Source organism: Oryza sativa, chromosome 1 (assembly GCF_034140825.1).
Source record: "Oryza sativa Japonica Group chromosome 1, ASM3414082v1".
In the NCBI taxonomy this organism is placed as follows: domain Eukaryota; kingdom Viridiplantae; phylum Streptophyta; class Magnoliopsida; order Poales; family Poaceae; genus Oryza; species Oryza sativa.
The window spans coordinates 13618035-13629237 of record NC_089035.1 but is presented as its reverse complement, the minus strand read 5'-3'; the positions used below and the strand labels follow the sequence as shown (position 1 = coordinate 13629237).

Genomic DNA, 11203 nt, shown 5'->3' with positions numbered 1-11203 from the left:
TTGCAGTGGGGTTTTCGATGGTGTTTCATTCTTTTTCTCAATGTACTTGGATTTTTTTCATGTTTCACTACATTCGAAACTGTTGTTTTATACGCTGTAGTAAAATGTTTTATTGTGTGATTTGATTATGTTTTACTATCTTCAGTACTGAAACATTTTTACGTAAAGACTGAAACAACGTCCTCGATTTGTAGTCGTTTCGATCTGTTTTGTTTACAGCCCAAACAAACGACACAAAAATATTGGCAAGGACAAGGGCATAGCCTGGGTACGCATTGGTTTGTTTCCAGAAAAATTGGTGTTGCTAACATTTTGGCAAGGGCAAACAAAACATCACAAGTTACATTCCCACAATTTTGGGCATTGCCAAAATTGTGGCTTGCCAATTTTTTTTAGGCAACAATCCATTATATACTTCAATATAGGATTTTTGGGATCTAATTTTGTACATCTATCGACTCTTACGGCCATTACCTTTTCGATTGACCTGGCCGAGTTCCTGAAGATATCGTGATTATTACTCACCACACGTTGTACACAATGATTTGAAAAGCGTATTTCCCTTTTTTCTTTTTCCTATCCCAATTGGGCATTTGGTAAACGGAGTTCGCTTCCCTCCAAAATGTCATCCACTTCCATGTCAGTCCGTTCTCCGGCGTCCTTCCCCTTCCCCACGGCAGCCGGAGCCCGCGGCCGCGTCGGCTCGGCGCAGCCGGTGGGCCCCAAGCTCCTCTCCTCGCCACTTCCGCCGGCGGCCACGCCCGCGGTGCCTCGCCGGCTCCTCTTCCCGGTGGCTGCCGGCATTTGGGACTTCCTTTCCGGTGGCGGAGCAGGCGGCGCGGCTGCCGCGTCGCTCGCCGTCCGGGGAGGCATGCAGCTCTTCAGGCAGGTGCGACGATAAGGGGATTTTTCTTTCACATTCTTTTCCCACTTATTTTCTGTAATTACAGATAAACCCCTCGTCTCAGCCAATATCTGCTTCCGTAATGCTGCGCGGCGAAGCTGTTTTTGTTATTAGCTTCGATAAATTGCGTGAGGGTTCTTGAATTTTTTTTTTCTGTTCGTCCTATCTTTGCATTACAGGGAGATGTAGCTGGCTCAGTAGCAGAGTTCGATCGGGCAATTGAGCTCGATCAGCGGCAGAAGAAATGTATGTATTTGTAACACTTCAAAGTTCAGATTTCAGAGTGTGAGTCAGCAATGTACAACTGGCTGCAATTGTGCTTTGTTTCAGATCTCTGGCAAAGGGGGCTTTCACTCTACTACCTGGACAGGTGCATTATCATGATAGTAACTAGGTTCATAGATTCTGGAAACTGAACCAAATAATTTCAAGCCATGGACTGAAATTAAACCATGTGTAACCATCTCTTTTATCCTTGGTTTAATTGATCGAAATTCTGGGATAGGTTCGAAGAAGGTGCAGAACAGTTCAGGCTGGATGTTGCTGCCAACCCGAATGACACTGAGGAGTCGATATGGTGCTTTCTCTGTGAAGCTCAGCTGTATGGGGTAGACGAAGCAAGGAAGCGCTTCCTGGAGGTAAGTTTTCCAGCTAAAGATATGTTTTCTGAATGCTAGATTTCTTGATGTGTTCTACTTCTTACTAATGAGGTATGGTGCGTGACGTGAAGAAGTACGTAATTAATGTCCTCAAGTAAGATGCAAAATCTTTGCCACTTCTGTAGACTTTCATGGTCTTATCAATTTAGTTTGTTGGCATGAACTAACTTCCTAAATGGTGTTTTTACTGTCCATTATACACTATCTTTACATTGCGTACTTCATTCTAGCAATCAAAACTGAAGCTTTCAAATCTAATGAATCGTTCATAATATATGCTGTGGAAACATCTATGCCTCCATGGTGACTGCAGTACATAACAAATTCAAATTATCAATTGACTAAAAGTGTCTTAAGCTGAGATCAGCTGGCAGAGTACTAAACGAATACAGTGCTATTGGGCGTCCGTACTCACTTGATGATGACCACATTTATAAATTTCTTAAAATTTTCTATGCATACGACATAACGCGTCCTACATGTACAAATTTCTAATATTCTTCTTGACAAATCTCTCCCAAATATAAATGGCCTGCAGCACTATGTGTAAACAGCCCACACTAATTGCTGGTAAATGTAAACTTTATTGCGCTTCACTTTCAGGTTGGTTTAGACTCAAGGTCTGTAATGCGAGAAGCTTATGCACTGTTCAAAGATGGTGGGGACCCTGAAAAGGTTGTTTGATTTGATGATAAATGAACATATCTCACCTGTTCTTACAAATTTCTGATAAACATTTACGCTAGTTTTCTTTTTCATCTTCAGTTGGCTTCAAATTTCTCTAGTGGTTCTGAAGGTGAAATTTTCTATTCATCATTATACACTGGACTTTACTATGAATCTCAGGTACAATTAAAATCACAAACCTTCTTGTGAACATTTGCATTCTTATTAGGTTATTTACATATTTTCTCATAGTTTTTTTACTGAACTTCCCCCAGTACAACATTTAACAGGTTTTCGTCAACGCTATATTTTCTTTTTGCTTTGTGGGATGTTTTCTATTTTATAAATATATCCATTGTAGTCCTTGGATCACTCACACATATAGATTATAATTGATGCATAGCCAGTTGAATGAAATATATATACCGGAAACACGAGCAGACTGAGTAGTTCTAAACATGAGCAGTTGACACATCCTGCAAGTAGGTACTAGGTAGTGTCCTGTTCTTCTCTTATCCATGGCAATCGCAATTAAAATTTAAAAAGTCTCTTTACTTTGTGAACATTCAGAACATTGAACTACTACTACTTTGATTCTGTACTGAACAGAAGGATGCAGAGTTGGCAAAGTCCCACATTGTTGCTGCATGCAGGTCACCATATGGATCAAGGTCTTCCATCCCCACCTGTTCCAAAGTACAGATATATTTCACTAACTGTGCAGTCTTCAGCCATACTGAATTAACAGGATAATTCTTGGTTTAGGTCCGGTGATTACATGGCTTCACTTGCACTAGTTCATTGTCAATGCCGCAACTGGACTCTGGAGTGACAGAAGTATTATACAAACAAGTGGACCTAAACATTCTTGTTGAAGCCAACAGATAGGAAGCATCTTGGGTATGTTCTTCCCATGGCTCACTGTATTTAACTGGACTTCTTGGTCTCAAATTTTTGTAGATTTGGTAAATAGCACATTGCCACTCACAGTCAATGACGTAACGGCTCTTATGTGTCTATGACATGTAGATCCAGTAACAAATCCTAAATTGTCATTTGTAAGAGTGGCAATTAGTTAAATATCTCGCGTGATCTGGACTCTTCCTCTTCTTTTTTTCCCTTTTAACGAGACTGAAATGGCTGATCAAACACGGTGGAAGCATTTTAAAGATTCAACCTCTGAGAAAGATGAGAAATGAAACCAAATCAAGCGTTGAGATGCTCATTGAATGAATCTTTATTTTCATAACATTTCCCATGCTTGTTGAGTAATTCTTCCACAAAGTAAGCAACTTATAATCAGTTGATCGGTGGTTCTTCGTCCAGAAGAACAGAGTGAGTGAATCACCAAGTATAGTTAAATGATTCTGAAAGTCTGAACCATTATTTTTTTAATTAATACATGTACTGATTCGGAAGCCTAAAAACAGTATATATTTTCTTGACATTTAAACCTCACTACTACGATTCATTTGTTTGGCACATCAGACATAGCACCCAGAAATTTTCAGTGCAGAAATCGCGCTTGTTCATGCAGAAGCCGGACTGCAGCCAGGGATGTTGGTACCAGCAGCGCAGCCGCTACTAGCAGTAGAGCATCCGCCCAAAACTTGAGTAGCTGGCCTGGACGGCCTCCTCCAAACAAGAGACGGTGGCCTTGGCCACTGACGCAGCATGAACACAGCGTAGTACACCAGAAGCCCTGAAACTACGCACGACACCGAAGTCATCGCGCACCTGGAGACTCCATGCTCATCCATGGAGGCCGCCAGGTAGCCGAACCCGGCCACCGCCCCGGCGCCGAGGAAGACAACTAGCCCGTTTCTGTTCGATTTGATCGTGTCCACGGTGATAACCGTGCTGCTCCGGTCGATCGAGGTGAAGGCTGGACCAGAGAAGCGCCGGGACAAGCTCCGGCACGCAGAGCAGCAGCACAACGTTCTCGCCGAGCAGCTTGGCGGCCATGGCGTGCACGGTCACCGGCCAGCAGCACCACGAGCGAGGCCTTGCGGAGCAGCTAGCTCTCACGCGACGCCGGCGCGACGCCCGGAGCCACGCCGGCGTCGTACAGCCAGCTGAGCCTCGTCAGCATCAGGACCAGCGCGCCCAGTGTGGCGCTGAGGAAGAGGAGAAACTGGGTGACGGCGAGGTCCGTGGCGCGGGCCGTGCCCCGTCACACATAGCGCCCAGTAGGGCACAACCGACATCGCCGTCAGCTGCTCGGCTTCCTCGGCCGCCGTCGTCGTCGTATTCTTGTTGCCTTCGCGATCAGTTGCAGCAGCCGAACTGGCACTGCTGCTGCTTGCGCCAGGCTCGCCGCCATTGTCAGCTTCAGCTCGGATCAGTGCGACGCACAGCGCGGCGATGAAGGCGAGCGCGATGAAGGGGAAGACGGCGAGGACGATGAACCTCACGTCGATCACGAGCAGGGTCGCGTAGGATATCACCACGACGATGAACCTCACGTCAATTTTTTTCGGTGTAGTTGTTGGGATTGAGTAAGAACATTCTGTATATTTCTATGTTCCGATATTGTTAGCGTGTCCAGCTCTGCCGTTCCAATACTGTCTCTGAGAAAAAAAATATTGTAACGGAAATTTGATCATTCTTTTTTTCCGATCGTTCTCATTCTACCGCATGGAGATCGATCTTTGCTAGTTATGCTAGGAAAGAAAAGAAGAGAGCAATCCATGCATCTTCCTCCCCCATTCCTGCTCTCTCTCTCTCTCTCTCTCTCTCTCTCTCTCGCATTCGGTCATCTATATATATGGACAGAACCATGAATGTGATAGATAAAATCCCTGCATTTAATGTGCCATAAACCATATCCGAAAAATGTAATGCAAATATAAAACAAACGCTCGTCTCGGTTACATTCATGGCATCATGATATGCTAGTAGTACTAGCTATGCAGAGTGAAAAGAATAAGTAAATCATAATTCTAATATTTAATTTGAAAAACAGATCCTAGCCCCAATGAGCAAAAATGATTAATAGCATACGACAAGACAATAGGCAATATCATTATGAAAGGAACATAATGAAATCAATTAAACACCACTACTAGGACTGGCCCTGGAGAGGATCCCAGCGTGAGTAAGCAAAACCCATAGAATTGTTATCAGCTCACCTCCTCTGGCAATGGCCCTTCTATGAGCATCAATATTGTCAGAGGGGGCAATGTACAATATCATCTCTGACCAAAACCCAGCAAGAACCGTCCATCCCATCTCTTCATCCTCAATTCCCTCCACAAGTTGCTTCCCAAGAGTTAAACCTTTGTTCAATATCATATCGCTCCTGGATTTTTCAACCAACAATAGTAATATGTACTCATATTCCAAAGGTTTATCATTCCGGCCACTGAAAATGGGATCGACAATCTTCTTAACAGATTCATATGATTTCTTCGACCATGCCTTGTCATCTGGCAGTAGCTCAGAAGCAGATGATAGCAAGTATGCACAGTACTGTGACAGATAAGTGGCGGTGATCTTATTGCTAATTGAGTCTGCAATCAAAGGCTCAGTCGAATGCCTGATCTCGAAGATACAAGTTGCAATGTGCCATACAAGAATAACATCAGATGTGCCATCTCCTTTGCAAGCCCATGAAAAACTCTTGCCGATATGGCTTTGTTGGAGTGATGTAATACAATCAGTTGGTCTCCAGTTTTGGCTTTTGAGAGTGTTGATAATTGCAGCCTTCACCTCTGTTGGTATCTTCACTTGCTTAGTTTGGACTGGCAGTCCGAGTAGTTGTTTAATTCTAACAATTGGACCTATATTCATGTTGGTATCCATTAGGGAGGTTTGGCCCATTTTGTCACTCCAGTAGCCCAAGAGATTGCATCGAAATTGTAGTACGCAACGAATCAATCTCCGCATGCGAGGAGATTGCTGCCATGTGGGTTTGGTTATGTAGTAGCAAATCAAGGTAACTTTGGTCCAATTTGAGCACATGTATGAGACAATCTCCCATACCTCATCAAAAATTAGTACTATCACAAAGAGGAATGATAGCACCATGAAAAACAAAATCGATCCGAACTGTTTGGCTTGATCATTCTTACCGCATATCAACACACAGGTTATCTGATGGTAGAATGGATCTGATGACATTGGCCCAACCTGTGCTACCGAAACCACATGTTGAATCGTGCGTATTGCAATAAATAAGCAGCATGCTGTGCCGGCGAAGGAGAATAAGATGTTTAATACGAATAACCAGAAGACTGAACAGGATACTGGGAGCGATGAATGGTAAAAATCACATGCAAAAGATAGCTCATCCGCGACAATACTGACAATTCTTTCAGGTTCAGTGTCACTATCAAATAATGTGCACACCATGTTTGGGCCAATCTCAGATCCTTCTTCCACAACTACACACCTCGCAAATCTTCGCCGCAGCAGCTTGAACAGCGAGAATGATAAACACAGATCTTTGAGTGGCGGCCATGAGCTCAAAACACCATCCGTTGATGACATGATCTGAACTTTACCGATGGTGACCAGGCTTTCATTTCCCTTCCTGTCTCTAAATCGATAGCCATGAGGGCCTTCCTCCACCTGCTGCTCATCCTCCCCCATGACTAAGAGTGGCAACGCAACATTTACAGCTTGCGCGTGGTGGCTGCTGCTGCTGCTGCTCATGATATCCTGTTTCAGTTGATCCATGTATCCAGCAATCAGGCGAGGGTTGCGTCCATGCGCGAACGAGCGTTGCGCCTTCAAGAAAGCATATAACTTGACAACAATCCTGACAAGAACGAAGCCACACGACATCGAAATGAAGACACGGTCAAGTGGAAAAATAATTCTGAAGTGGTGAACTGAAATGTAAGAGGTCCAGATCGCACGAACAAGCAGCTCCGCGACGGGACGATGAACATTTTGACCTCCATGGTCATCAGCAGCAGCTATCACGAAGCTGTTTGCTCCGAAAATCAGCGCAAGGATCGCCCATGCTTCCAGGAAGAACGCACTCATGTCCTTGCATTCCTTGACGTCTTTTGGCAGGCCGCAGTTCTCACCGCCGATGTCGGAGACGAGGTAGGAGACTACAGGCAGGTACAGGGTAGAGGCTCCGAGGAAGACGAAGCGGGCGAAACCATGGCGCCGGTGGCGACGGCTGTAGACGCCTGATCCTACAAGGATCGTCACCACGGCGGCAGCGAAGATCAACTGACCTCGCGTGCGCCACACTCGCGCCTGCATGCGCTTGTAGAACTCATCCAACCCTGTGACGTCGCATGCTTCTCGAGGCCCTGACATTGACATCGTTGAGCTGTTGTTTCTTTATCTGTTAGATCTGCATATACATGATTCATTCAAGAGTTGCCTCAAAAACTACTATATTTGGCCAGAAACCGAATGAGAAGTAGTGTACAAACTAATAAACGAGTAATGCAAGAGCAAGAATTAACAGTTTGAGGTAGACAGTCTTAGGCTTTTAGCTAGTCGGCTCAGATTAGCCAATCAAATCTAATTAGCAATTTATCACTGAACTAGAACACCATAGATCGATCGATGTCGTCGTTTTCACCTTACAGAGGTGTTATATATCCAAGCAATTAATTAATCGGAAGGTTATGAGAAGAGAAATTAAGAACGAACGTACGTATACCTACCTGCATGCAGTTCAACGGATCACTTGAATCATCGCTTCATCAGGACAAAGGATCCACAAGATCATTCGGCAAGGTCAAGGCTATCGATCAAGGCAAGGAAGTAATAACGTAGTACGCGGCAACTGCAAGCGTATGCTACGGTTATCTTATCTCGACTTGGAGTATTATACACATTTTGTTTGCTCTCTTCGATCGGTCCCCCTGTTATGCTACAACAGTTCCGTACTATCAACACCTCAACTCCTCAAGGTGGCCTCTGTGATCCTGTGGGTGCTTCCTGAATACGAAGTTCAGCAGGCTGGCCGTCTCATTCCGTACACCCGTTTGAACAAGCAAAGAAACAGCTTGGCCCCTGTATGTCCATCTTCCAAGTAATCGCGTGCATCAATATCTTAATTAGGCCAATAGACCAATCAAACTTGCCTCTATTTCAAGAGAGAGAGAGAGATATATATAGGACAACTTGCCGGTACACACGGAGAGAAACAGAAAGTGTAACATTGATAAAAGTCAACGGTGGGTAAGACGGGCCAGCCATGTGGTTTTGGAATTAAATTTGAAAATATACTGACTTTTTTTCAGAAATATACGGGATGCAAAAAAAAATTTTAAGAGATATACCACCCGCACAACCGTTATACGAAAATAACGTAGTGCGATGTCAATCCAATGAGAAAAGTGCGAGACCGCAGAGTGAAAGAGCGAGCCTGAACGGTCTCACTGAACCAATCAACAACACCATCCCAACGGCTCCATTTGATTAGTGATTAATTAACTAGTTAACTATTAACTAACAACAATTAGTGATTAGTTATCTTGATTAGTAATTAATTAAACGCTAATCTGAATAATTAATCAATTTGAAATCGCTCCCTGGTTCAGCGAGACTGTCCGGTCTCGCTCTTTCGTTTCACAAGACTACGTGATACCATTCGCGATGTCACGTCTACGTTATTTTCGCGTAACGGTTGTACAAGATCGACAATATATTTCTACAAAAAATTTTGCATGCCGAATATTCCTAAAAAAATTTGAATGAATAATATATTTTCAAATTTAATTATGTGGTTTTGTGCGACAGAGAGCCCGAGATGGACTTGCATGCCCTTTATGTGCTCGCTATGTGTATCTGTTTGCCACTAGCAGAGCGGCCGAATTTGGCTGTAAGTGCTCAATTCACAAAATTTTCGAGTTGACAATGACATCGCGGCGAAGTGATCAAAGTATATATTCTGTTCAAAACTTGTTTTGCTGCCATGATCCGTAGTCCATAGGAACAAACAAAGGCACGTACGCGCCAGGTCCATCCGATTATTGGCTCATTAACTCAGTACAGTTTGAAGCATGTTTCCGTTGGATTCACAGCGATCCATCGGCAAGGCCGAATTCACAGGCCTTCCCCTGGAATGGGCCGACCTAAAATATCGGAGTGCATGAGGCATTTCGGCCTTATCAAACAAAACCAAGGATTCGCACAAGTCAACCCACGGATAATTGTTAGCCTATTTTTAATAAGTCCACTTGCCATCCCTCAACTATATGTCGAGCTTCTCTCCAATACTATAAATCTTCACCTCTAACCTATATAAAACCGTGCAATTAGGTCTCGTAGTAGTATGGATATCTAGTTTCGCTGACGTGGCATCCTAGTCAACAAAAAATTTAAAAAAAATATGGGGTCCACATGTAAGTGAGAAGAAAAAAGTAGGGCCCACGTGTTAGCATCCTCTTCTTTCTTTTTCTTCCCAAGCTTGGGAAGGAGGGGAGAGGTGGTCGGCGGGAGAGACAGAAAACAAGAGAGGTGATGTTGGAAACATAGACTTAAAACACATCCTTAGAGCAAGTTTAATAGTATAATCAGTTACTAGCTGAAAAATTGACACACCATATACAATCACTTTAATAGCTTACCCATACAACTCTCTTAGTACAAAGTTATACTCACTAATTTTTAAAGCTTAACATGCAAAGATGCCACATCATTATCCACTAATAATTATTACATTTAAGCATCATACAAGTATGCTATATTATCTATAATTTAATAATTTATTAAATTTTAGAGATTTAAAATATAAGCATGTTAAATCATCCCACATAATTCACATAATATTTCAATATATCTCTCCATTATTTCTTTATAATATCTCATATTCCTGTATAGTTCATCCTCACTTAGATTATTTATTTTTCTTTTATCTCATTAAGTCAGATCACATTAATTGTTTGTAGTCCTTAAATGATTAATATATGGTTCAAATTATCTCTCTTATTTTCTTCTCTCATTAAGCCATATAATCTCAATTTTTTTTAGCCCTTATATGTATAGTCTAAATTATCTTTCTTTTTTCTTCTCTCACAAAGTTACGTCATCTTACTTTTACATTTGAATCATCATTAATCTCTATTTTTTTAAGCCATTAGATGTATGGTCTAAATTATCTTCATTCTTTTATTCTCTCATAAAGTCATATCATCTTACTTTTATCATCTTACTTTTACATTTGAATCATCATTCTACGTACTATTTAAATTTAAATCGCATCAACTTATGTAAACTTATGTTTATGTAAGCTTACGTTGTTTAAAACTATCTTACGCACTATCTTTTACTTATTATTATCATATTAAACTTCTGCGGCAACACTTGGGGTTTCACCTAGTAGTTTTATATTAATATATATTATAGGCACACCTCTCATACACATATTTTGGAGGCCATGCTGCAGTTGGTTACAAATCTATAGTATATTTTTCTTCTCTCTCCTTTACTCTCTCCTCCATCCGTGCTTATAGCTCACATATAGCATGTTATTGTAGTTGCTCCTAGTATGCAATCTACTACTCTTTTCCAACTTTTATTCCCTCATTTTTCGAGCACATGTTTTCCGAGTCATTAAACGGTGCGTTTTAAAAAAAATCTATACAAAATTCTTTTAAAAAGTTTATATTTAATCTATTTTTAAGTTCTAAAGCGGATACTTAATTAATCATACGCTAATTCATCGTGTATTTTTCCATACCAGAGAAAAGGTTAAACCCAAACGAACACAGACGTGGTTCAGGTTACAAGCTCCGGATCCAAGCTATCAAATCCTTGAATTTTGGAGCTGACACGTGACAGTGAGATCCTATAGCTGCGGAGTGATCAAAGTCTCATTTGATTGGTTTACTAACTCCGGACAGTTGAAGATCGATCGGCCATCGAGCATGTGTTTCTATTGGCATCACGCATCACCACGACGACGACGACGACAGGAACCAACATCGGCCGGTTCGAGCGGTCCCGTTCGCAGCCCCAACACAGTGTATCACCGGCGATGCCGACGAATAGTATCATG

At 42.3% G+C, this 11203-nt stretch overlaps 1 protein-coding gene across 3 annotated transcripts; it reads left to right on the top strand.

The window, feature by feature from the left end:
- The first annotated feature begins 578 nt into the window (after positions 1 to 578).
- LOC4326490 (uncharacterized) lies at positions 579 to 3329 on the top strand. Of its 3 annotated transcripts, none has more exons than XR_010738928.1 (8): positions 579 to 889; positions 1084 to 1150; positions 1235 to 1274; positions 1410 to 1542; positions 2167 to 2238; positions 2329 to 2409; positions 2800 to 2900; positions 2995 to 3329. XR_010738928.1 is itself a non-coding variant. In XM_015774941.3 (8 exons), the coding sequence occupies exons 1-8, from the start codon at positions 623 to 625 to the stop codon at positions 3059 to 3061; spliced, it is 789 nt and encodes a 262-aa protein (XP_015630427.1). In that variant the 5' UTR covers positions 579 to 622; the 3' UTR covers positions 3062 to 3329. The 3 variants fall into 3 exon arrangements, 1 of the variants encoding a protein (XP_015630427.1); XR_010738927.1 differs by having other exon boundaries at positions 2329 to 2722; positions 2839 to 2900; XM_015774941.3 differs by having other exon boundaries at positions 2839 to 2900.
- The last annotated feature ends 7874 nt before the right edge of the window (positions 3330 to 11203 follow it).

What these genes read in the sequence shown, in the direction of transcription:
- LOC4326490 (XM_015774941.3), top strand. Translation starts at nt 623, where the DNA reads ATGTCATCCACTTCCATGTCAGTCCGTTCTCCGGCGTCCTTCCCCTTC. An exon ending in CAAGGAAGCGCTTCCTGGAG is followed by an intron (nt 1,543 to 2,166) that starts GTAAGTTTTCCA and finishes CTTCACTTTCAG; the next exon opens with GTTGGTTTAGACTCAAGGTC. An exon ending in ATGGTGGGGACCCTGAAAAG is followed by an intron (nt 2,239 to 2,328) that starts GTTGTTTGATTT and finishes TTTCATCTTCAG; the next exon opens with TTGGCTTCAAATTTCTCTAG.